This window comes from Urtica dioica, chromosome 7 (genome assembly GCF_054948205.1).
Source record: "Urtica dioica subsp. dioica isolate 48M chromosome 7, U.dioica_male_clone48M_v1_H2, whole genome shotgun sequence".
Lineage (NCBI taxonomy): Eukaryota > Viridiplantae > Streptophyta > Magnoliopsida > Rosales > Urticaceae > Urtica > Urtica dioica.
In genome coordinates, this window is record NC_142762.1 from 38,792,115 (window position 1) to 38,819,022 (window position 26,908).

At 36.3% G+C, this 26,908-nt stretch overlaps 3 protein-coding genes across 4 annotated transcripts; 1 reads left to right on the plus strand and 2 right to left on the minus strand.

Moving 5' to 3' along the window:
* Positions 1–787: 787 nt before the first annotated feature.
* LOC149391408 (Galactose oxidase/kelch repeat superfamily protein) lies at positions 788–3,728 on the minus strand. 2 transcript variants are annotated; one of them, XM_089619161.1, is made up of 2 exons: positions 3,435–3,728; positions 788–2,628 (listed from the first exon to the last, which is right to left on the minus strand). In XM_089619161.1, exon 2 carries the CDS (start codon positions 2,514–2,516, stop codon positions 1,104–1,106), a length of 1,413 nt encoding a protein of 470 aa, XP_089475287.1. In that variant the 5' UTR covers positions 2,517–2,628; positions 3,435–3,728; the 3' UTR covers positions 788–1,103. The 2 variants fall into 2 exon arrangements, with proteins under 2 accessions (XP_089475287.1, XP_089475286.1); XM_089619160.1 differs by having other exon boundaries at positions 788–2,594; positions 3,435–3,727.
* A 3,695-nt stretch (positions 3,729–7,423) lies between these two features.
* LOC149391409 (uncharacterized) lies at positions 7,424–11,773 on the plus strand. The gene is made up of 5 exons (XM_089619986.1): positions 7,424–8,491; positions 8,645–8,743; positions 8,840–9,154; positions 9,893–10,094; positions 10,206–11,773. Exons 1-5 carry the CDS (start codon positions 7,424–7,426, stop codon positions 11,771–11,773), a joined length of 3,252 nt encoding a protein of 1,083 aa, XP_089476112.1.
* A 10,648-nt stretch (positions 11,774–22,421) lies between these two features.
* LOC149391410 (uncharacterized) lies at positions 22,422–23,135 on the minus strand. The gene has a single exon (XM_089621188.1). It carries the CDS (start codon positions 23,130–23,132, stop codon positions 22,425–22,427), a length of 708 nt encoding a protein of 235 aa, XP_089477314.1. The 5' UTR covers positions 23,133–23,135; the 3' UTR covers positions 22,422–22,424.
* Positions 23,136–26,908: the final 3,773 nt, after the last annotated feature.

Genomic DNA, 26,908 nt, shown 5'->3' on the forward strand with positions numbered 1-26,908 from the left:
TCTATAACTATGTCTATACCGCAAAATAAAATAAAATAAATAAATATTAAAAGTATTTTCGACCTCGTCGGTTTCACGATTTTCATTGGTAGAAAGTCATAGTTTAGGTAAAGACTAAAACATCAGAAGGAGAAGGGAAATAAACGTTTGAGTTTCAGTTCTAAGAATTTAAACGTCAAAGATATATATATATATATATATATATATATATATATATATATATATATATATATAGATATATATGTGTGTGTGTGTGTATATATACGTATATATGAACTAAATGTTCTAGAATCCACCGTTGTTGAATAAACTTGCATTGCTTGTTTCTGGGGATCAACTAGCCTGTCATGTTTCAATTAATGGTTTCGACCACAAACACACCGACATGACAAGGAAGGAATGACCTTCACGTAGAAAATGAAAATCTTCTAAATCTAGTAAGTACAGCTCCAACATCAAAAACAAACTTGTCTTCATGGCCACATGGTAATACTAGTCAAAACTTAACATATACACTAATTCAAAGACTTCAGACAATAAACCCACCCATTTTCCCAACCCAAGTTTCCATTGTATACTTCTTTTAAGAAAATGGTGAACTCAAATCAGCTCTGCAAAAAGTAGCTACAAAAACGGGAGAGAAATCTGAATTTGTCGGAGACACAGAGCAGAAGGTACAACTTACTTCACTGTCTCCTTCTCAGAGTTTTTCTTTAATCCATGTATATATGAAAATAAAATCCTCAAAGGTAAAGTGCAAAATAGTCGGATCATTGAAGCACTAGTATTTGTGAAAACCACTCTATGGTGTGGACTTTTTATTGTTTTTGCTTCGATTTATCAGGGAGAGAATACACACAGGGAGAGATATAACTGAGGCAAGAGTATCACTGAGAGAAACACAATTATAACTTTGGGACACTATATCGTTACATTTCCTGGTAATAACTCATACACAAACTTCTATACGTATAATATGCTATACAATATACCTCACAAAAGAGAAAAGCACACGTTTTAGTAAATCAACAGAGTCGTGGACAAATCACCTGATAGTCGCAGAGAGCTTCACGGAGAGGAGTTTCTGAAAAATAATCCGCCGCCTAAACGTCGAGAACCTGACAGCTAACAAGCTCGGCCGATCCAAAGTCCTTTTTGGCGATCACCTTCCAAATCACCGCGTCCGACTCCGGAAGCGAATCGGACGAGCCCGACGGCGCGGCCTGTGCCTTGTCCTGCAAGTCGGCCCGCAAGATCGATATGTCATGATCCACGTCTCTCGTGATGACGTGGAGCTTCCCGTGGAAACCCGCCAAAAGGTACGGAGACTCGGAGCCGGCGAAATCGTAGATCGGGACTTTCCCAATAACGACCTTCCACGCGTCCTCTCTCTGGTCGTACACCTTGATCTTACCGCTGTCGAGGGAGCTCGAAGGGTCGAAAGCGTAAAGCTCACCGTCCACGACCACGCTCAGCTTCGTGCCAGCCTGTCGGGCGGGCCAGCCCTCGCCCATCCCGGTCGGCATTTCGGCCCACGAATCCGCCTCCGGGTCGTAGATTTCCCCTCCGACGTCGACAAAGAACGGCCATGAGTAGAGGCTCTGAGGCACGCAGAGCCTTCCCATGTAAGAGGTCAGCCCCGTCGCGATGGGCTTAAGCATGTCGGCCAAGAAAGCCGTCGGCAAAACCTGAGCCTTGGAGAACGGCATGCTCGGGAGCGGGGCCCACGAGCCCGCCTCCGGGTCGAAAACCTCGGCGGACTGCAACGGAGCGAGCCCGGCCCGGCCTTGGCTCACGCCTCCGACCACGTACAGCTTCTCGTTCAGAACGCCCGTTTTTCCGTACGCCCGGCCCGTGGACATGGCCGGCGATTCGCTCCACGCGTTCGCGACCGGGTCGTATCTCCAGACGGATTTCACGGCCGAGGCTCGGGAGAACCCGCCGAGCACGTAGAGGGACCCGCCCACGGCCCCGACCGCGCAGCCGCAAAAAGGCATCCGATCGAACGAGCTCCTGTGGCCGAGCCAGCCCCGGATGAAATCCGCGATCCTCATACTCGGACCCAGAACGCTCCGGACCCACATCACCGGAAACGCAACCCGCCCCGGCTCGGCTTCCTCTTCGCAGGGGACTTCCGGCATCGGAGGCAATCTCTGCCACCGCTTCGTCTCCGGGTCGAGGGCGTTCCACACGAGCTTCTCCTCCTCGAGCTTCGTCAGAAGGTACAGCCACTCCTCGCTCGTCCCGAGCTCTTTCCTCAGCTTGTACAGCTCCGGGCTCGTGATCGTGGACCTCCATTTTCGTGATACCCGCTTCGCGTTTAGGTAGCAGATCTTGGGGAGCCTCGCGATGATTTGTACCGAGAGCTCGTCGGGGAGGCTCGGGATGAGTCTAGGGCTGTCCTCGCATTCGTTCGGCGGCGACATTCTTCGCCTTTTGCACGCTTCGTACGGGGATGCCTCGTGATTCTCCGTAGCCCTTGACTTTGGACACCCCAAACTTAAAAGGCCACCCATTAATTATATCAAACCAAATCCAGCCACAAAGAAATGCTCGGTGTACTCGAAATTCCAGAGCCCTTTTATGGCATGATGCTACATGAAATGGAGAGGACAAGTGTAAGTTAACCTGATCAAACCAAAACTGAAAGTCATCCATCACTAAGCAGACGATAAACAAAAGCTTCCATCATGATTTCTAGTAATTTAACATTAGTATAAGCTCATGTGCATACAAAAGAGTAAAGCCATATTATAACCAAAAGAACAAATAAATGTATATGAAAAAAGTATAAAGCTGATACTTTGCGTAGTCAAAGAGTAAGATAAACTTCTTCGTTCACAGTAGGAACTATACAACAAAAGGGTAAAAATTACATCATTTTCCGTCAATACCGCATGAAATTGGTCAGAAAACCGTATCACAAACTCATGACTTAATAACCAGTTTCATAACCTTATTTCCTATCATTTCCTTTTTTTTTTTTAATTATGTAATATCCAAAGAACCCAGAGTTTTAGCAGCTCACCACCAATGTCAAAGATCACAAGTTCGATTAGGAGTTACGAATCTAAATTCAACTTCTACACACAATTTAATTATATATAATAGATAAACAAAAACAAAAACAAAAACAAAAACAAAAACAAAAACAAAAACAAAAACAAAAACAAAAACAAAAACAAAAACAAATTAACTAAGCCAGAACTGGAACAATTAATTGGACTCCGTATATGTTTGAACTAACCAAGCGAAATTATGCAAAAATATAACTACACCGCCGATACCAGCACAATTTAGGAACAATCATAGACAGATTCGTAGGGTTCCGAAAGTCAAACACTACACTGCACATTCCATAGATCTTGTAACAAACAAATCACGAAAAACAAAAAGTAAAAGAAATTAGTGACACGGATAAATTAAAAATTGACCTGTAATTTGATAGGCAAAAAGCAACGGCCATGTCTGGGATTAATAAATTATAAGAAAAAGCCCCTTGATGAACGTATAATCAAATTATGCGTTAAATTTGTTGGCGTGAAAGCTCGAAATCGCGGTCTAATTTCAGGGGCGAGAGAGAGAGAGATGAGAGGAAGATAGAGAGTCGGAAAGAGAATATATAAAATCATAAATATATAGATAATTAGTAAAATTAGTAGCAAAGCAACTAGATGTCAGATTAGAGAGAAGGAAGAAGAAGAAAGAAAGTTAAATGGCAATCGCAAATACGAATGACGTCATCCACATTGCTCACTAGTTCGCATACGTGGAATTAGGCGAAGACGTGGACTTGGACTGTGTTATTGGGTTGGGCTTGAGTCATGCTCTCCAAAACATGGGCCTAGCCCGGTCACATTTTTTTAATTACTTTTTTTAGAAAACTGTGTTTAAAAAGGGTAACATTTTTAAAAGAAATGTATAACTAAATAAGCCATCTTAATCTTAATGTTTGAGATTTATCCAACGTTTAGAAAGTGATGGGAAAATAACCAAATGTATGAGGTGGCAGTTTGAGTAATGAGTTAAAATTCTAAAAGTGTCATTAAATCAATGTAGCGGTTTTTTTCCCATAGATTCGTCACTTTCTCTCTCTTTTGGTTTGAATTCGCACTTTCTCTCTTCCATTTTTTTTTTCAAACATTTTTTTTCATCCAAACTTCAAAAATCCATATTTATCTCATATGGACTCGAAAATGAGTAATTCCAAATCCTACGGATTTGTGGCGTCGAGATCTTCACAAATAGACCCATCGTGTTGAATGAAAATAATTTTTAATGCCATAGATGTAGAAAAATCATGTTACTGCCTTAGATATGGAAATAACTAAAAAAATTCGGAAATCATCTGGGAATAAATGAAAATTTATTGAATATTTCTGGAAAAATCATTACAAACACACGTAAACATAACGCATTAAACATGATTTTTCATCAAACACAATTTATCTATTTATGAAGATCTCGGCGCCACGAATCCGTAGGATTTGAAATCACTCAATTTCGAGTTCATATGAGATAGATATGGATTTTTGAAGTTTTTATGAAGAAAAAAAAATGTAAAAAAGAAAGTAGGAGAGTGAAAGTGACGAATTCAAAACCATGAGAGAGAAAATGACGAATTTAAAAAGCTAATGTCATAAAAATAATTTTTATTAGCTATCACTTATGTCACATAGGCTGTTTGACTATTTTTCCAAAAGTTTGTAAACGTTGGTTATTTCCAAAACATGAATATTTTTGTTGACTAATAAACTACAGTGCATTTTTTAAAATAGTGGGTGCTTTGAATCCTTCCAAGAATGATATTATTTTAATCTATAAATATTTATTTTCTTGATAAATAAAACTGTAAATAAAGTTAAATGAAGCATAAATTAGTAAATAATTATAAAAAAAAATGTAAATATCAAGTAGAACAATTGTTTACAAGTTAGAGAAAACTATTTTCGTGATGAAATTTTAGACATGGTATTTATGTGATAAGTTTTTTTTTTTTTTTTTTTTTTTTAAATCACTATCACATAAATTTCATGGTTTTGTTTTTCCTCGTTGCTATTCAAAGATACCAACTTCTAAATATTTTCACGAATAATTTTCAAATTAAAAATGCAAACAATAATTCTTATCTTAATCTTCGTTACATCCTCAATTTCAAGTTTCTTCCGTAGATTATAGTTTAGAACTTGTCTGGTGATAAATAAGTTGTTCTAGATCTTGCTCGAGTAAGTCAATAATATCCACATGAAGAAATATCAAGAAGAAAATTGACAGAATTTTAATCAAAATTGACAGATTTAGATTTTCGAGAGTTAGCTAATATATTTGAAATTTCTATACTTAAAACTTTTTTTTTCTTTCCAGATTCGCGTTACTATACTGTGTTCTTCATTCAGGGCTTTCTCTCTTCTTTTTTATTTATTTTTTTTATTTTAAGTTTTGCTCTTTTTAATATCCTTTCTGGATGCAACTAAATGACATATTGGATTGCATTCTTTCATACACTATCATAGCAAATATATATAATAAAAAATTTAAAAAAATGATAAATGATGAAAATCACATATACACGCTTAGAGAATACTCATTTGTCCATGAAATATAGTATATCTTGATCAAATTGCATGTCTCATTACAAACAAATAGCAATGTCAATATAAAATGAATAATAAAATCGCAAGTGGTGATTAAAAAACATTTCCTTTATTTTAACAGGTATAACCGCCAAATTTGATTAAAAAAACTCTTTACTTGTTTTAATGTAACGTTCTCGTGGTAGTACCAGGAAAAAGAACAACCAAGAAAATATGCATGGATATGAAAATATCACCACAAACTATTATACATAAATACAAATAAATAAACAAAAAAGCACAGAACAAGACAAGGGTTCGCTTTCTCAGACGTTAACTATTGGTGGTTAGAAATTAAACTAATACACCAAAGTCCAATTAAATAGCAGGCAAGTCAGAAGTCACCACAAACTTAACTAGCTAAAACATAGTATTTAAGCTTGATGATAATGGGGAAAAAAAAAAATTAGTTTTCATTCATACATTCACACATATATTTTTATATTTTATTGGAGCCCTTGTTGAAGAGAACACTTCTTTATAGCCCTTTGTTGAAACTTGAAAGAGAATGACGTTGCGTGTTGGTTATATAAGTATAGTAAATTGACCATACTCAAAAGTGTCAAGTGCAGGGTTTTTCTCAATCTAAAAATAAATAAAAAGTTGGTAATATTTTGAGTTAGTGTGAGAATATATGTACAAAGTCTACTGCAAGTTGGCAGTGGAAAAGGTCAGCTTCTTCAACTCAGTCAAAATCGACTCAACACACTTCAAACTACATCATGAAACGAATCAAAATATCCAAAACCAAGCAAGAGATAATGGCTCTACGTGAAATCTCTGATCTCTCACCCATACCACTTTTACTATTTATTCATACAATCAAACCTCAAGCAAGGAATTGCACTCTCACTCATAGGCAGAGCACTATAACTATATATCCCTCTGTTTGAGATATTATTTGGGGGGTTTTGAAGATATGGGATTTTGATTAGTGGGTGTGATATGTTCTTGAATTTGTGAGATTTTGGGATTCGGATTATTTTTGTGATATTTTCCTAAAATCTTTCGGTTTTTGAAAATGTGATTTTGATTGTTGTCAATTTACGCTTGGTTATGCATTTTGAATGCGTATTTAGAAAAACAAGATGAACAGCTGTATGACAAAAACATATTGTGTGTGACGTCATGAGGTGAAAAAACTTTTAACTTTGCATCATCCAATGTCAGTGTCAAATGCTCAGTATTTGAGCTAAAAGGCCATTTTTAGTAGTGACTCTAGAGTACACAAATAGCTCATTTGAAGATGCTAATTTCTTGAATATTTCAAAGTTTCAAACATATTACACATTGTTTCTTCCCCTTATTTTAAATTAATATGTGGACATCGGAACACAATTATAATTTAAAAAAAAAAAAAAAAAAGCAATGTTTGATAAAACGGTAAACGACATGGAAGATGCTATGAAAAAGATACGAAATAAAAGTAAAAATGAGGTATCTGTAAGATTAAGTTCGAATAGAAGAACTAAAGGTTAGTTCCACGAGAAAGATACCTAACTTTGGGCCTCCTAAATTCTGAGGTCCAGCCGGTTATCTTCCTTGAAGCTTAGATGTTATCGGTATTGTTTCGCCAACTAATTATCAAGGATAGTCCCACATCGATTGGGTATTACGATCCTGGGCTCTTTATAAGGCTTGTGGGTTACTCCTCTAATTACCAAGTTTGGTTTTAGATGGAACCTCACACCTTTAAGATGGTATCAAAGCGATCTGCGCTATTCTGAAACCCTAGACTGCTTTTTTCTCCATTTCTCGGTCGCAAGGTTCATTCCAGTTAGCCATCTCCGATGACGAAAGACGAGCCAACACCGATCGGAGACCTTTCTGCTAACATCGTCACTCGGCGATCGAATGACGATGAGCTTCTAGATCCGTTCTATCTGCATCACTCTGATACTCCGGGACAAGTGATTGTTTCAACCGTTCTCACCGGCGATAATTACATGTCTTGGAGCAAATCAATGAAGATTGCTCTCGATGTCAAGAATAAACTAGGTTTTGTTGACGGTTCAATCGAAAAACCTTCGAATCAAGATCCAAAGGAATTCAGACGATGGAGTCGCAACAACAGCATTGTATTGTCCTGGATTCTCAATTCAGTGTCAAAAGACATCGCAGCAAGCCTTCTCTTCGGCGAAACCGCGGCGGAGATATGGAAAGATCTTGAAGAAAGATTTTCTCAGAGCAATGCTCCAAGAATCTTCCAATTGCGCAGAGATTTTGTGCATTGCATTCAAGATCAGAAGAGTGTGAGTCTTTACTTCACCAAGCTCAAGTCAATCTGGGAAGAATTGAGCAATTTTCGTCGATCCTGTTCGTGTGAATGCAAATGTGGAGGAGCAAAGGAGCTGAGTGCTTTTCTACATTCAGAATACGTCATGCAATTCCTCATGGGACTAAACGAGTCTTTCTCCCAAGCAAGAGGACAAGTACTGCTGATGGATCCAACTCCACCGATGAACAAAGTGTTCGCAATGATAACACAAGAGGAGAAGCAAAGAATGGTGCAATCTGACATGGTCAACACTGTCGACACCAACACCATGGCTATGACAATCAGTCAGGACCAGAAAAAGATGACCAAGAAGGATAAAGATCATCCTCTTTGCACACATTGCAAAATGCTCGGACACACCGTCGACAAGTGCTATAAATTGCACGGCTATCCACCTGGTTACAAGCCAAGAGCGAAGGGACAAGCTAACACGGCAGAGGCAAGTGGTCAGGTTCATGAAAGCATCTCTGGAGCAGTAAATGCCATGGGAAACCTCACCAGCGACCAGTGCCATCAGCTCATCAACCTGCTGTCCAACAAGATCACCTCAACAACATCGGAGCAACCTCAACATGGTGATGTGAACATGGCTTCATACACCATAGGTTCTTTGATTCACATGTGTTCAAAATTACCTCTTAGCATTAGAACTAACATGTGGATTCTAGATACTGGTGCAACCAAACACATTTGTTCTGAAAAATCTTTGTTTTGTAGTCTAAAATCTTTACAGCATTCTAGAGTCACATTACCAGACCACTCATCCATACCTGTTCATTTTTTCGGTGATGTTAAGATCAATGATGATCTGTTTTTAAGAGATGTTCTCTTGGTTCCTAGTTTCAAATTCAACCTCATTTGAATTGGTACACTAACACATGATCTATCTGTTGAAGTGACCTTCACTGATAATGGTTTCTTGATACAGGATTCTACTCACCAGAGGATGATTGGCAGGGGTAATAAGAAGGCTGATCTATATGTGCTCAATGGTCGTGATAGTCATCAAGATGCAGTGATCAACAAGGTCACAGCAGAAGTGTGGCATCGAAGACTAGGGCACATTTCTATGAAGCGTTTAGATTTTTTGAAAGCTAATCTTGATTTTTCAGTTTGCAATAAGGATCTTCCCTGTTATGTCTGTCCATTAGCTAAGCAGAAAAGACTTCCTTTCCAATCTCAGAACAAATTCAGTGATCAACCCTTTGATCTTATCCACATTGATATATGGGGTCCATACTCTGTAAGTTCTCATAGTGGTCATAGATTTTTCTTAACATTGGTTGATGATTGTACTAGATTCTGTTGGGTTTATATGCTCATAAATAAATCAGATGTTCATGTTGTTGTTCCTCGGTTTTGCGTTATGATTAAGACACAATTTTCAATGCCTATCAAAGTTTTCAGGTCTGATAATGCAAAGGAATTGGTGTTCCATGATTTTTTTGGTAAGCATGGAATAGATCATCAATTCTCTTGTGTAGAAACTCCACAACAAAATTCTGTTGTGGAGCGCAAACACCAGCACCTATTAAATGTTGCTCGTGCCCTTTATTTTCAATCAAAATTACCTATATGTTTTTTGTCTGAATGTATTCTTACTACTACTTATGTGATAAATAGAACTCCTTCCCCTTTATTAGGGAACAAGTCACCCTATGAACTCTTGTATAAGTCTCCTGTTGATTACAATTCTTTAAGGGTTTTTGGTTGTCTTGTTTTTGCTTCTACACTAAGAGCTCACAGGACCAAGTTTGAACCACGTGCCAAAAAATGTGTTTTTATTGGATATCCACATGGTATCAAAGGATATAGGTTACTGGATATTCAAACCAGAGAAATCCTTATCTCTCGTGATGTTGTGTTTCATGAGAATATTTTTCCCTTTCATAATATTTCTGATAGATCTAAGCCTCTTGATAATTTTCCTGATATTGTTTTGCCTATTAGTCCTATGCATGTTGTTCCACTAACCATACAGGAACAAGATGAGAATCACAGTGTTCAGCCAAAACAATTCAGCGAGGCCATAGAGGAATCATCTGAGATAGATGGGAAAATAGAGTCAAAAATCACAACACAATCACAGTCTCCACAGCCTGTTCAAGACAATGATAATCATATTGATTATTCAAGACCACAGAGGATCAAACATGCACCAAAATATCTACAGGACTATCATTGTAGTCTACTTCAAGATCAATTAGGTGTACATGTTTCATCTCCTCACATTATTTCAAATGTTTTAAACTATGACAACTTGTCTTCTTCATATCGTACATATTCCCTTTCAGTTTCAAGCAATTCAGAACCACACCACTACAATCAAGCATCTCAACATACTGAGTGGATAAAGGCTATGGATGAAGAGCTGAAGGCTATGACAGAAAACAAGACATGGAGCATAGTACCCCTTCCTACAGGAAAAAGGCCAATTGGATGTAGATGGGTCTACACCAATAAGTATCACTCTGATGGAACCCTTGCAAGGCACAAAGCAAGGCTTGTTGCCAAAGGATATAGCCAAAAAGAAGGAGTGGATTTCTTCAACACATTCTCTCCGGTAGCAAAGCTAGTAACAGTCAAGTTACTATTAGCTTTGGCGGCATCTCAGAAGTGGAATTTGGCACAGCTTGACATAAACAACGCGTTCCTCAATGGAGACCTAGAGGAAGAAGTCTACATGGAGGTGCCACAAGGATTCAAGATTCAGGGGGAGCTTAGAAAATCTGAGCCAAGACTTGTCTGTAAATTGCATAAGTCAATTTACGGGTTGAAACAGGCGTCAAGGCAATGGAATTTGAAATTCACAGATTCCATTGTTACTGCTGGTTTCGTGCAATCCAAGTCAGACTACTCGCTTTTCACTAGAGGAGTTAGAGACAGTTTTGTGGCTATTGTCCTCTACGTGGATGATATCATCTTGGCGGGTCCTTCCATGAAAGAGATTGGTGCAGTGAGGGATTTTCTCAGTTCGAGGTTCAAGCTCAAGGATTTAGGAGTGCTTAAATATTTCCTAGGTTTGGAAATTGCGAGGTCGAGTACAGGTATAGTTGTCAGTCAAAGACAATATGCCTTGCAACTCCTTCAAGATTTTGGTTTTATGGAGTCAAAACCAGGGTCTACTCCAATGAATCCGAGACATACCTTATCCATTGACGATGGTGATCATTTGCCGGACTCTACTCATTACAGGAGTCTTATTGGAAGACTGCTATATTTGACCATCACAAGGCCAGATATAACTTATGCGGTTCATGCATTAAGTCAGTTTTTACATGCTCCAAAAGTGACTCATTTGCAAGCTGCACATCATCTCTTGAGGTACATCAAAGCTTCTCCAGGAATGGGTTTGTTTTTCTCGTCGAAGTCTAGTACACAGATCAGGGGATTCTCTGATGCTGATTGGGCCACATGTCCAGACAATAGGAGGTCTGTGACAGGCTTTTGTGTGTTCATTGGAGATTCACTGGTTTCTTGGCGATCAAAGAAGCAACCTACAGTGTCAAAATCATCAGCTGAATCAGAGTATAGAGCGTTGGCTTCTGCTACAAGTGAGATCATTTGGATTCAACAGCTTTTGAAGGATTTTAAAGTTGAATCATCTTCCAGTGCTTTGTTATTCCGTGACAATAAAGAAGATGTACACATTGCTTCTAATCCGACTTTTCATGAAAGAACGAAGCACATCGAAATAGATCTCAATTTTGTAAGGGAGCGTCTAAATTCAGGAGTCATCAAGCTGCTTCCAGTTAGAACTCATCATCAGCTTGCAGATGTGTTCACGAAGCCCTTGCCAGCTCCTGCGTTGAAGTCTATTCTTGCCAAGCTTTACTTAAAGAATATCTACAGTAAAGCTTGAGGGGGAGTATCAAGATTGTTATTTGTTTTATTCTTGCTTACGTGTTGATTAGTTGATTAGTTGTCCACGTGTCAGTCTCATAGTTATCCTGTTGACTTGTACACGGTAGCTCATGTATAAAAGCTTTTGTACTCTTCTTTTCAAATTAATTCAATTCATTTACTCAGAGTTCTTTTCTCTCTATTTCCCTCTCTTAGCTTTTCTTCTTCTTCTTCTTCTTCAAAGTAGTTAGGGTCGCAATATGGTATCAGAGCTCTGAAACCATCTTAAAGGTATGGGGTTCCATCTAAAACCAAGCTTGGTAATTAGAGGAGTAACCCACAAGCCTTATAAAGAGCCCAGGATCGTAATACCCAATCGATGTGGGACTATCCTTGATACACCCCCTCACGCGCACAGGCACAGGCACACATTGGCACAGGCACACATTGGCACAGGCACTGGAAGCGTGAAGTATAGGCCCGATAAGGTAGCCCACAACCGAGAATGGGCCCCGCTCTGATACCATCTTAAAGGTGTGGGGTTCCATCTAAAACCAAGCTTGGTAATTAGAGGAGTAACCCACAAGCCTTATAAAGAGCCCAGGATCGTAATACCCAATCGATGTGGGACTATCCTTGATACTAATCAAAGGATTATCCCCATGATCATTTTAATTTATTTCGACCAAAATCTATTAATTTCTTTTAATTCTAAAATTATAATTATCTTATGGACTCTATAGCTAACTAGTTAATAACAAATTTAAGTTTTGCTAAATAGTTAAAGTTTTATTAATTTAGTAAAATAGCTATTAATAGAAGTTGAAGAAGATCTAATATCTAAAATATTCTTCATTAAACATTTCATAACTAAAATAAAAAAATGAGACATTAAATGAATTGACCATAACCACATTTAATGGTCATTTTCTCTCTCTCTCTCTCATAAGACCATATTTCCGCAACCACATGACTAGGGATGGCAACGGGTACGGGTAAAGCCGGGTATACCTATTCCGTTACCCGTACCCGCTATAATTTTTTACCCATTACCCAGACCCGTTTACCCGGATTTTAAGACGGGCCGGATAACGGGGATACCCGCCGGGTAAGCGGGTTAAAAATATTGGACACGTTACCCGTTTACCCGGTTTAAAAAAGGGTAGCGGGTCGGGTAGACCCGCTTACCCGTTTACTCGTTTATAAAATAAAAATCCATCAACAATATAAAGTTTAAAAATAATAAAATTTAGGTGAAAAATATCAAAATGCTACTACAATATAAAGAACATTAAAATTCAAAATAAATAAATAAAAATACAAAAGAAGTCTTCATTGCAAATTGATCATTTTCATTGTAAATTTGGTCATCTTCATTGCAACATATTAAAATTTGTTATCTTTTTAAATATTTAAAAGTTAACGGGTCGGGTCCCGGGTAACCGGGTACGGGATGACTATTCTGTTACCCGTACCCGGACCCGTTAAAACCCTAACGGGTATTACCCGTTTACCAAAAAGAACGGGTATTACCCGACCCGAATAAATCGGGTAACAGGTTGGAATGCGGGTAACGGGTCAAATTGCAATCCCTACACATGACGAATACCCCACAGAGATCCTTGACGCGAATAACACCATTGACGAGTCGGACTAAAAATTTGGTAGTATTGTTAATATATGTAAATTTTAGTAAATATGGTTAGTTTCAATATATTACAAATATATCGTGTCAAATTGACCAAAATAAACAAATGACGGGTTACGAAAAAAGAGATCTCAAATTTATTAAGACGGCGTTTCTAACAAATTTACCACATTAACACAAATATACCGACATTAACACAAATTTACATGCATATATCGGCATTATCACAAATAGACACATATAACTTGCTCTCATATTCTTCATCTCTCACCACCACCACCTATCTATGTGCGATGGTAAAGCACCCCACCCACAATGAATCTATGTCACACACCACGCCACGACGAACTCCACCCTTCTACGCCTTGTCGGAGGACTGATCAGTAGCGCCAATCTTAGATTTGAAAAAACAGGCTACTAATATCCTGAATCTTGACGTGTCGGAGCTTCGCCTTGGAAAGCCGACCATCAGGCGGAACTCTGTCACGGCAAAGGTCGCAGAAGCTCTCGCGGCGCTCAAAACGCTCGCCGAGACCTCTATCAGCGTCTGGACCAGCAATTGTGCCGTTGTCGCCGGAAACTCCCGCTGCGTCGAAAAAGTCTCTGTCTTGAATCTAATGTCAGGTAATAACCAATGACCTAATTTTTGATTTAGCGAAATTCTCTGAATAAAATGTAAATTCATTCAGATGGAGGATTAAAACAATAATTCAATTACAGAGGCGATTGATGTGGATGAGCAACAAATATAGTGATCTCAATATGAAGCTTTTGGAAGAAGAACATTTTATTCAGAGAGAGAGAATGAGATATGATTGTCTATTTACGTTTAGGGTTTTAATGGACAATCAATAATTGATTTTTTATTAATTTTTTATTTTAAATAAAAAGAGAAAATTGGAAGCAAATACTTGGTTTAATTATCACACCATCATAATTGACTATTTAAACAAAAATATCAAAACATTGGCTAGTTTGAAATTCTAACTTTTCACGTGACTTAATTCTTTTCACGTGATTTAATTCGTGTAATTTCTCTTATTTTATTGACAAAATAAACTTGATTATGATTTTGAAATTAGAAGCGATAACAGATTTTGGTCAAAATTTTAAAGTTTTGTAATAATCCCCCAACTACCCAAACAAATTAAATTACCTAAAATAACAAGGTAATGTTGACGGAAACTTGGCAAAATATGTATCAAGACCAGAGTTCATTGATTAGGTTAAAAGAAGCCTTTTTATTTATTATATGATTTTGAAAAAATTATATATTGAATGAACAATGAAGATCCAGTGACTTTCACTTCCTGTTCCTCGTTTATTGTTTCCAGAGTTTATTAAAATTATAAATTGTTATTCCTTTTCGTACTGAGACGAAAATGACAGGAAAGGCGACAAATGAGTCGATCATGCGTAGCGAGTTTTGGCCTTTGGATTCCTGTCTTTATTTTTTTTTTTTTTTTTTAGAAGTCTCTTTCCAAAAATATTACCAAACTTGCCTAAAATCTAGCAAAATCTGAATTTTGAATGAAGAATAAATTATGTCATTTTCCCGTATATATATTTTTGTGGTATTTGCATTTTATGTCACAAATTGGCAATTAAATTGCAAATAAGTCACACGTAAAAATTTTAGAAAGTTTTAGAGGAAAATGAAGTGATTTTTAATGAGATATTGTAAAAATTCAGAATACATGGAGTAACTAATAAAAGATTAAATGATGAGAGAGAGTAATTTGAAATTTGCACATGTGACACGAATGTAAATACGTGACACAAATGCAATTTTGACAACTTTGTAACACAAATGTAAAAACCCGACGAATTTGTGACATTGACGCAAATTTCCCTATATTTTTTCTTCTTAAAATACCCTTCAACGATTTTACGTCTCCTTGTTTTCTTAAATCTGAAATCACAACTTCTCGAAGTTCGTTCACGTGGCAAAACTATCAAGCGTTAAAAAAATGTGCTTTAATTAAGATTGTACTATTATATAAATATGTAGCAGTAAATATAATTAAATGTATACAAAATACAATACTATTTTATTAATATATATATATATATATATATATATATATATATATATATATATATATATACACACACACACACAATACTATTCAAGCAATCCCCATCATTTAAAGCCGATTCGCACACTCTTTTTAAAAAACAACAATATATATTTACATTTTTTTATAGAAAATTTACAACAATAATATCAATTATTTATCGCCTACCAAAAATCAACAAAAACTCAAATATTAATATGTTTAGTATCAAATGGTGTAAAAAAATCAATCAATTCGTGATCAAATGTGTCACGAAATCAACTAATTCGTGATTGATTTGGTACTAAATATGTCTAAACACGAAACTATACCAGCTTAGGGTGGGCTTTATCCCCCTCATTTTTTTTGCAGTTTAAACCCATTTTCATTTTATTTTTACATTTTTTATCTTCAAAATTTACAAATCAACCCCCCTCGAATTGTTTTTTGTAAATTAGTCTCCCTATTCTAGATTTCCGGTCTCATTCCCATATGTATCAATATTTTTATTTTAGTTGATTTTTGGGTAATATTCAAACAAATGATATTATTGTTGTGAATTTCTCTTCTTTCTTTGATATATATTACTAAGCGCAAAAGAACAAAAAAGGGTAAATAAATACAAACTGGTTCACCGCTGGACGATAATAAATTTACCAGGCAGAAAGGAAATCCTGGTGTACCAATAACCATAAGATCCAAAAGAATCTCGAGCTGTAATCCAAAACAGAATAGCCTAGAAATTATTAGACTAAAAAACGAATGCCAATCATCACAGTGCATGCAATGGATTTAAAATTGGCATCTTCTCTGCATGGAAAATGAGTCGTGGACTATCCCAAATGAGAGCGACATAACAGCCCGCACTTCGAACCAACCATACGTGGTCAAGCCACTAGCTATAAATAGATCAGAGAGAGAGAGAGTGTGTAATTACTCAGTGTGTGTGCGCGCGCGTCAATATGTCTATATAATGATCGCCATGTCATCACTGTATTTAGCTTACATTGTAGAGTATATTAGACTATGGCACAAATTTGGGTAAAGGTTAAAACTACATGTAATGAGGTCCAAAAGTTACATTTGGAAAGAGTTTGGAATAAGTTTTTCAGAGTTATAAGGACGATTATTAAAACGTGAAATGACTAAAACACACACACAAAATGTTAGGAGAAGTCATTATCTATGTATGTACATCGGCCGATGTATAGCACCAAATCTAGACACATATTGGGGACAAATATAGTATATATATACACTTAATTTATAGGTAATAAGGGGTATGCACGATTTGGTTAAGACCAGATTTTTAAATGGGTTCGGAAAAGTTTGAGATCGGACATTAATAAATAGCAAAAAAAAAATGATATCAATGACTGTAGACAAAAGCTCGAGAATTGTGGTCTCCTTGTTATGTTTATCACCGATATTGATATATCATTAGACAGACTGTCTTGATGGGAAAGATGACCGAGCCACAAACTACGTACCCACTCGTCACTCTAATTCCTAAAATCAAACAGCCTATCATTGTAATTGAGTTAGGGCCGATCTCTTTATGTAATATATTGTATAACGTTATTGCTAAGGTTTTGTCTTCAAGATTCAAGAATGCTCTCCTATGGCAATTTATGAAAGTTAATTTACTTAACTTGCTAATCAATCAATCACTAATAGCGTTCTCATTGTGTTGGAGACCGTTCATTATGTGAAAATAGAAGGAATAGAAAAGTGGCTATCCTGCAATTAAACTGGATATGAAAAGGGCTTTTGATCGCGTAGAATGGACATCCGTAAAAAAAAAAAAAGTTATGGTTAAAATGAGTTTTAGTCAACTATGAGTGGATTTATTACTCAAATATGTAACAAAAAGTATCTTTTTCATTCATGATAAATGGAAATAGTATATGATACATCTTTCCTACACGAGGCATGCCATAAGGTTGCCCTTTATCTCCATATTTTCTTTATATCCGGAAGAATATATTGACACTTCAACTTTGAACGGAGCTAGAATTACCAATCATCTCATATCTCTTGCAAATATGATAGTCTACTCTAATGTGAAGCTACATTTAAAAAATGTGATATATATATATATATATATATATATATATATATATATATATATATATATATATAGGTACTTTCACACTATTGCATTTATAGGACAGCATATTAATTACCAAAACTCGCACATTACTTTCAGTTTGAATACACGGAATGTAATAAAAGATTACTTTGCTCTGAATCTAAATATTTCAGTTTTGGAATGTCATGAAAAGTTGAAATCTCAAACGATTAACATCTGTTATGAAATCGGAATCTATTTCTAAAAGAAAAAAAGTTGTAATGAACATGAACTGCAATAATATTGTGGTTTTTCTAACACTTAATCTGACTCTATACTCTATCCTCGATAGAGTGCAACACTACTGATGTTTCGGCAATGTTCTGCGAGTCTTCAACATATTAAAGAAGAGATCATGATGATAAGGGAATGAGTGCTGTAAGTAATAGTAGTATTTCTTATTAAAAAAATTATGTATAAAAAAAATTGAGTAATCAATCAACTAAAACGTTTGAAATTGCTATATAATTAACGTTTCGTAAATTTTAAATAAATAAATATAAAAATGATGTGATATTTTTTATTTGGCTTTTCATTAAAATAAAAAGGTGTAATAAATTGACGTGTAAATATACGAAACGTTAACAATATAATAATATAAAAGTATAAACATGATAATATATTTATTGGACTGGAAAAAATTTGTAACTTATTTAATCATTAATGAATAAAAATCTGATTTCCCCTTTAAAACATGGGCGAGAATTCTATATTTTGAAACAATGCAGGCCAATCATAAGGTCTGACATGAGACTGGGGTTTTATACGTAGCTGTACTACATGATGTGATGATAATGATGATTATATCATTTATAGCCCACTAAAAACAAAATTAACATATCGAAATATGTCCTCGTGAATTGTGCCTTTTATTTAGTACTTATGCACTCTGCAACTGCAACTGATATTTTTATTATCAATCAGACAATCACTATATTTTCTTGAGCAGCGTTGTGACTTGTGTAGTGTGTGTATGGAATTATTTTGTAGGTATATTAATAGGAAATACATATAAGAAAAACAATCAGTTGGAATTTTGTTTGATATTTCAATTTTTGAAAATGCATGACTAGTTTGAATTTTTATTTCATTTAAAATATATTTGACAACACAAAAGATAGAAGAAATAATAAAAACAAAACGAATACAATAAATAGAATAGTAATAAAGAACTAGGAACCTTTTATATTTTTTTTCTTTCTAATCGCGAGAGGAGAGTTTTTATTTATTGGACACCGGCCTACAAATATATGTATATATATATATATATATATATATATATATATATATATATATATATTATTTCCATGTTTGAATGTACTCAAACAATGTCCTTTATACGTTTTTTTTACTCAAAGGAAGATACCGATTTAGCGAGTAGAAATATTCGTATTCTAAAAATAAAATCAAGTGTAATATTACAGTAAATTATTACTGAAAAACATAGATTCCAGAAAATATCGTGGTTTTATGATTTTTTTTTTTTTGATAAGATGGTTTTATTCTGAAAATTCTATCCTCATCAAGAAGGATGGCTATGTAAATATCAAACGAAATCTTATCTATTGTGGTCTCAACTGAAGCAGACCATCGTATGGAATAATAACAATAAACAGATCTGTTAGATGCAATAAATAATAGAGTTTTCTAAGTAACTAGGCCACCTATAACATTAGGTTTGTGATTTAGTTTATGTTTGGAGTTTTTTAGGGAAATAGCCATAATATGTGGCAAAATATTTTTTACTTTTTTGTCCTTCAACAATTAAAGCAGTTTTTTAAAATCACATTATTTTTTTTTCCTTTTTTTGTGCATGTTAAATTCTAATTTTGTAGAAGATAGTTACCAGATTTTAGAATCCACGTTCTCTCTCTATCTTCCACGTTCTCTCTCTCTCTCTCTCTCCACAAAATCAGATCTGGTTTTTTTTTAACCACGTTCTCTCTCTCTCTCTCTCTCTCTCTCTCTCTCCACAAAATCAGATTTGAGTTTTTTTTTAAACCTTCAACATGCCAAGATGACGAGGAAGACGCCGAGGTCGCGGGCCAAGGGGGCAGTTCAGCCGAAGAAGTTGTCGCCGATGACGCAGATCGGCCGGAGGCGGCGGAGGAGGTCGGCGAAAGCTCGTCGGAGCCAAATCAACACCCACAGGAGGCGTTTGACGAGAGCGTAGGGGAGGGAGAGCTTGGAGACGGGGTCTCGACGAGCCTCGCGGTGGTGATTGGCGGGAGAGACGATCGAAGCTTGGTTAGAGGTGGCCCAACTCTCACTGTTAATTTTTTTTTAACAGTGAAGATTTTTTAATGTTAGTTTTTGGAAAAATGTAGAGGTACAGATTATTTATTTACAGTTATTTCCATTTATTTCCATTCAAATTACTTAAATGTGGAGAATGAGATAATTTCCAGTAATTTATGTTTATTATTTGTGTTGACAGGTTCTTACACAGTAACGTCAGTCTTGGTGAAGCCGTTCTAGATTAGCGCGCCGTGTGATTAATGATATCTTTGATAAAATATTTTGTTGAGATTTGTTAGAGGTTAAAGGCTATGTATAACAATTTTGAAATTGTCTGTTATTTTATATCGTTATTGCCTATTATTTAATATAATTATATTCATTATTTCCATTTGATTGAGTAAAAGGGAAAATTAGTCTATTAATTATTGACACCTAAGCACGTTAGCTGTTTCCCTAAAAGTTATGAAACATAGACTAAAAACAAAATCTATAGTTTCAAACTGACTATTTTGCTACAATGCCCTAAATAATAACAATAGTAGCATACTACGCTTGCAAATATATTTATATATATATATATATATATATATATATATAAATACGTAATATAGTATAGATATATCATAACTTAAAATATATATTATAAAGAGATTGAGATTATCTGTACTTGCATTTTCTTTTCCTTCCATATATAGAGAGGATTCGACGGATATTACTCAGATTAATTAAATAACCAAATTTCAAAGATTAGGCTCATAAACTACGCGATACTATACATTAAAGACGTACTTATCCCACGAGAGATGAGTCGATACAATATATATGTATACAATACTATATATACAATATACAATATACATATATATTAGGAGTGCCCACTTGATCTTTCCACAAATTCAGTATACCAATAAATATTATCATTATTTCTTAAGAGCATATTTAACACAAAACTCTATAAATATAGTTTTTATATTCCAAAATGCAATTTAATCACTTCAGACAGTATTTCATCTCCAACCCGATACTTTATTTTTGACACCAAAAATATATTCCATATTTTCTCTAATATTTTAATAATTTTAACTTTATAGTTATTACATTATAATCCAAATATATTTAACTTGTATCTTTTGTATCCAACCATACTATATAACTTTTTACATATTATATAATATTTTTTTTAATAAAATAAACACACACATTACATATATATAACATATAAATATTTGACAAACAATTATAAAATGAAGTGCATCATATTGAAATACCAATTAGGTATACCATATCTACGGTTTCACATTGTTATATATCCAACATTTCGTAAATCTTAGCTAAATAGTTGCGTCCATGTATTTACACCTATAAAATTGATGTAAATATCCCACCATTTTATTTCAATGAAAGGGCAAATCATGAATGACACGTCATCTTTATAGCTATTTACCTAAGATTTACGAAATATTGACATTTTAATTGGCTATTTACGTAATTTTTTTTGTTTATTATTTAGTATTATTCGTTAATATACTTTTCCTACATGATCTTTAAATGCGTTTGCTCTTTGACTTTTTTAATGTAATATGTCTATCATATTGTTTTCAATTGACTTCGTTATGTATAATGTTTAGCAATTTATTTTTTAAGATTTTAATTTGTATATATGCCATGTAATTTAATGACTTTTGATCGATGATACTACCAAATTTGAATAATATAAAAGAATTTTGTGATAATTAATATAATAACATAATAAATATTAAAATACAATAAGTTTTGGGGTTGTTTTGCAATTAGTAAAAAAAATTAATATTGTTAAAATCATACTCTAAAATGGATTGAAATGAATAGTGAAACCTCACATTTGGAGTTCCTTTTTTCACTCACTCACTGTATAATGACCAATTACCCAAATCCACGTGAAGTTTCCGTCGAAATGTAGTGAGAGTTTGCCTGAAGCTAGTCGAAAAGTGGAAGGATTCCTTGGGAAACGACGGAATCGGATGAAGAATTCAAGTTTGGGTCGCGAAAAATACCCTAAAATTTTCCGTCGAATTTGTGATTTTCGGGAGGATTCCGTCTTTTATACCGTGGTTTTTAAACTGAACTAGACCGATTTTCGAACTAGACCATATCCAAAGAAAACTCCGATTTTGTGAGTCTAGTGCCGAGATTCTAAAAAAAAAAAATTCCGATCCGGTTTCGTCCAAAACCTTCGTAATTTCAAATCTTTCCAACCTCATTTTGTCACTTCTCACTTTACTCTATTCTCTGTTATGAAGTGGTTTGGATATGGTCTAATATCTTTATCTTCATTAATTCAAATATATAAACTCTTCTAGTTCAGTTAACGATCGATAACAGGCATACAGAAAACAAAAGAAAATAAAAAATAAAAAAACCCTACCCCTCCTAATCTTATCATATTCTGTCAAATAATTGATTTTTTTTTTTTTTTTTTAAAACCTTGAATTTAAACAAAAACGCCGATCTTTTCGACAACTCAAATTCGCTCTTCCCCTCACATAACAATCCAATGTATAACAATTTTTTTTTTTATAAAAAAAAATACAGATAATAATCTCATGATGATGATTTAGCTGTGAACAGGCCTCACAGCCGCCGGAAGCCCAATCCCGACCCCCACACACCTGGGCCCACCTATGATCCTCCTCACCTCCAATCTCTTCATCGCCGCCGCCGCCGAATCTCCACCGTCCATCGCACTCCCATCGGAAACCACAACCTCCTCTTCCTCGTCCTCCACGTCATCATCCTCGCCGGAGGAGAACGACGATCTGGTGGCGTCGACGAGGTGGAGAGTGAGCCTTCCGTTGGAGCGATCGGCGCGGAAGTACTCGTGCCGGTCGGCGGGCTCCTCGGTGAGGACGAGGCGGCCGTCGGAGGTGTAGTCCCGCCGGAGAGTCCAGGGCATCCTGGGCGCGAGGTTCTCGGTCCGGGCGAGGGAGGGGATCGGCGGCGGAATGGGCGAGGTCGCGGATCGGCGGTCGCGGCCGTGGGCGGGCGGCATGGGAGGCCTAGGGTTTGGGGTGATGAGGAGGTGGAAGTCCTCGTCGGCGAGGACGTCGACGCAGCTCTCCATTCCGATGGAGTCGCCGAAGAAGGAGGAGGTGCAGGGAGAGGTGAAGGTTGAGGAGAAGAGCGAGTCCGACGTGATTATGCTGTTCAGGCACGGGTTTATCCGGCAAATGTCTACCTGCTTCGGCTCCTGATGATCGGAGAATATCGACAGTGACTCGATCTCTCGCTCTATCTCTCTCGTCTGCTTCTTGTAGCTTTGCATTTTGTGTTGGGTCTTGTCTTCTTGTGCATGGAAAATTGGAAGAGAGTTTGTATTTATAGAGAGAGAGAGAGAGAGATTGTGTTTTTGTGTTTGATGATAGAGAGGACAGAGAGAGAGAGAGAGAGAGAGAGCAAAAGCCAGCTATTATGTGGTGACGTCGACGCTTGGGGGGTTTTTGTTTTTTTTTTTACCTGTGACATGTGGAACAAAAAAAAACAAAAGAGAAGAAGCGTTATTTCATTGTTAAAAAGTTACAATATAATATAGAGTATAAGTGGCAAGGAGGGGTGTGGGTCCGGGGGGGTAGAACACGTGTGGATGCCACGTCGGATTCTTATATGGCAAGGTCAAACTGTTTGTTTGACCGTTCCTTCTTTGTTTTGGTGTGATTTCTTTACTTAATCATCCTTATTACTAGCGTTTGCTGGCACCAGCAAACCTAAGTCAGTGCATTTAAATCTACACAGCCATCTCATTTTTTTTTTTTTAATTTCGATAACGATTAGCCACGTATTTTCTTGAAAAGTGGTGAAATTATTGCCTTTTCAAAATAGAATGATAATAATTATAATATATTTCAAGAGTTAACATATGGTTACATATTTTAAGGTCTATTGACTGCGAAAATCAAGGGACCAATATCATCTACAAAATCCATATTAATCTTATCTGTATCTAGCTTTTAAATACAGATTTAACATTATCTACGTGGAAAATAAAAGTACACGATTCAATATATATATATATATATATATATATATATATATATATCCTATTTTTCACATGTAATCAACAAATTATCTCAATTACTTTGGAGGATTAATTTACACAAATATATACATGCATGTATAAGACAATAAAGTCCACTTTTCATCATTCGAAAAATACTCTAACAAAACAGAAACCCGAATAATATAATTCTAGAGCGACGTTAAAAGCGGATTATCCTTAAAGCAGCCAAAATTCTAGGAATGTTGAAATCAATAGTTCATGATTTAATTCCAATAGCGTACATATTCTTCCATTAAAAGATAAACAATACATGATTAATAAGAAAAAGAAAACGTTGACTTGGTTTCCGTGAATCAATATCGTATTTGCATGGTTTAAGAGTTTCATATATACCGTAATAAACGAAAAACAAAAAACCAGAACCCCAAGACATTTTGCTTCAAAAAAAAAAAAAAAACCCAATATAATCATTGTATTTGCTCGAGAAGAAAAGCTTCGTATTTGCATAAATGGGGGGTTTAACAATTACATAAAAGAATAATAATAATAGAATACGAGTGGATGAAAAAGAGAAAAACATACCGACGGAGGAGAAAAAATGAGAGAACGCCAAGTCTTGTTTGGCTTAGTGAATAAGATTGTGTTTAAACAAACAATAAAAAAAACAACGACAGGCTTATTAGGCTTTCTAGGTTGAGAGATTAAGCAAAAGCAAAAAGCTTAAGCGCGAGAGAGAAAGAGATTTGAATCTCTCTCCCTCTCTCTTTCCTTCGCTAACATATCTCTTGTAAATATTCATTGATCAGCCTATTTGTAGATGGAGTTAAGGGTCACGAACCCGGTTCAACTGACCAGTTTAATTTTTTTTTTTTGGGTAAGGTTTGTTTTATATAATGATGAATATCTGATATAAATAAATGCAGGCATGCAAATATGGGATACACCCTCATCACCAATAATATTTCATTTCCTTTCAATGATATTATTAATTATTAACAGGCTAGTGAAATGAATTTGAGTTGAAAAAAATATATTCCTTTTTTATTTAATAATACAGACAAAAAAAAAAGAGAGTCCTATTTTAGCTGTTACTGTTGGAAATCGTATGGTAGAATATAATGCAAAACGTAAAATCGCAGGGTGTAAAACAATGGGCCACCAATATCCACCACTACTATCCGTTATGGATCCAAAATGACATGTTATTATAATATTTTTACCAACATGAAAAGTGTGGCCCCCTAACTTAATGTTTAGTGTCATTTAATTTTATTAGGTTAATGATTTTTTTTTTAAGAATTTGTTAGCAACGTACGAAAACGAGGCAAGGGATAACTTCTTAGTCAATATCTTTAAATTGTGACCTTGTTTTCCTCGTTTTAGAATCTCGTTTTATTTACTCGCGCGTTTGCTCTGTTTTGAAATTGATATTTATCTCAATATTTTCATAAACTTTCTAGAATCGTTCTCGAGTAATAAATTTAATTCTTAAGGGTTGATATCCTAACATAAAAAGCTACATTATTTGGAAACGATGCATGCACTTGACTGTTGAATTTTTTGCAAACACTCTCGCCCTCGCCTTCTCGTAAACGCTCATGTGCACAAGTCCCTATCGCCTCGCCCAGCCCGAATGAGCGCCTCACCACCCTTTTGCCCTAGCGTCCTTTCACCAAACCGATATTCGTTTCTCACAATTGATTGGCCTCTCGTTGAGCCCTCGATGTTAGCCATTTTCCTTGGCCCTCTCCGAATTGCCAATTCACCCCTTGTGAGAGACAAACTCTCGTAAAAATGGGCTTCTGCCCAAAAGAGCCTCGCCTAAGGGCGCTCGCTCGAATATCCTCTTGACCGAAAAGATTCCCACCCATATTAGGACTTTGCTACGTGATAAGTGCATACGTTCATACGTATGACATCGTTTTTCATCGCATTTAGTTCATATTTTTCAATACCACAAGCTCAATCATAGTGTTTTACGCGTCACATGTGTTTTAGACAAATTAGTGAGAGAGAAACAAAACGATATGTGCGGTCCTTGTTTATTTTGAAATTCTAAATGGAAGAGTTTGGCTAACTTCATCACCATCAAATAAGGATTTGCACTGAATTTCTAACGCATGTTTGTTATAAAAAATCGGACATCCATTCAAGATGGTTAAAAGGATAATTATTTTTTACCAGATTCAAAACCAATTTTTCGACGAGCATATTGGGAAATTCAAAGCATTGGTTGATCAACACTACTAGAAATGTGAAATTAATTAGTTGTTTATAGATTTAAAAATGATCGAACCACTGAGGTTGGATTTATTTTTAGTTTTAGGATGTTTCTATGCAGGTTTTAAAGTTAAAGGCTGATGCCGGGTTGTTAAGTTTATAGGGGAGGTTCTGCCGAAATTTCGGTAGGATCGTATTTTGTTTTGAATTTCAGATGGCTGCGGCTACAGGAGCTGGAGGCAGCGGAGGCGGGGATGACTTGACCGGCGTTCATATTTCCGTTCTAGAGCAGCAGGCGATCCGCGATATTATGGGTTCGCGGACTGATCACTTGACCGGCGTCGGACGTTTGGTGCCACAGGGAGCACGGATGGCGGCTGAAGTCGCCGAAGTCTACGGTTCGGAGGCTGGGACGTCGCAACCAGGATATGTCTCGCATGAGGTGTTGACATCGACCCTCGCCGCGTTCGCCGAGACAATACAGAGTCAGGTGCCCGGCATCAACCTTAGCTCGTTCATGTCCCAATTTCCGCAGAGTTCGCAGCAGGCTCCGTCATCCCACAGCCAGCAGACTCCGACGGCCGGCGTCCACACTCCGACGCCCGACGTCCACACTCCGACGGGCGGCCAACAGAGGACTCCCGACGCCAGCCAGCAGACGACGCCCGGCGGACCAAGTCAGTCTACTCCGACGCCGCAACCTGCAGAACTTCAGCGCCAGCAAAAGAGCGTTTCACGTCGAGGAGGAGGAAAACGAGCGGCGGGACGACAAAGCAAACGTCGCGAGTAGTGTTTTATTAGAAATTTTGTGTATAGTAGATTAT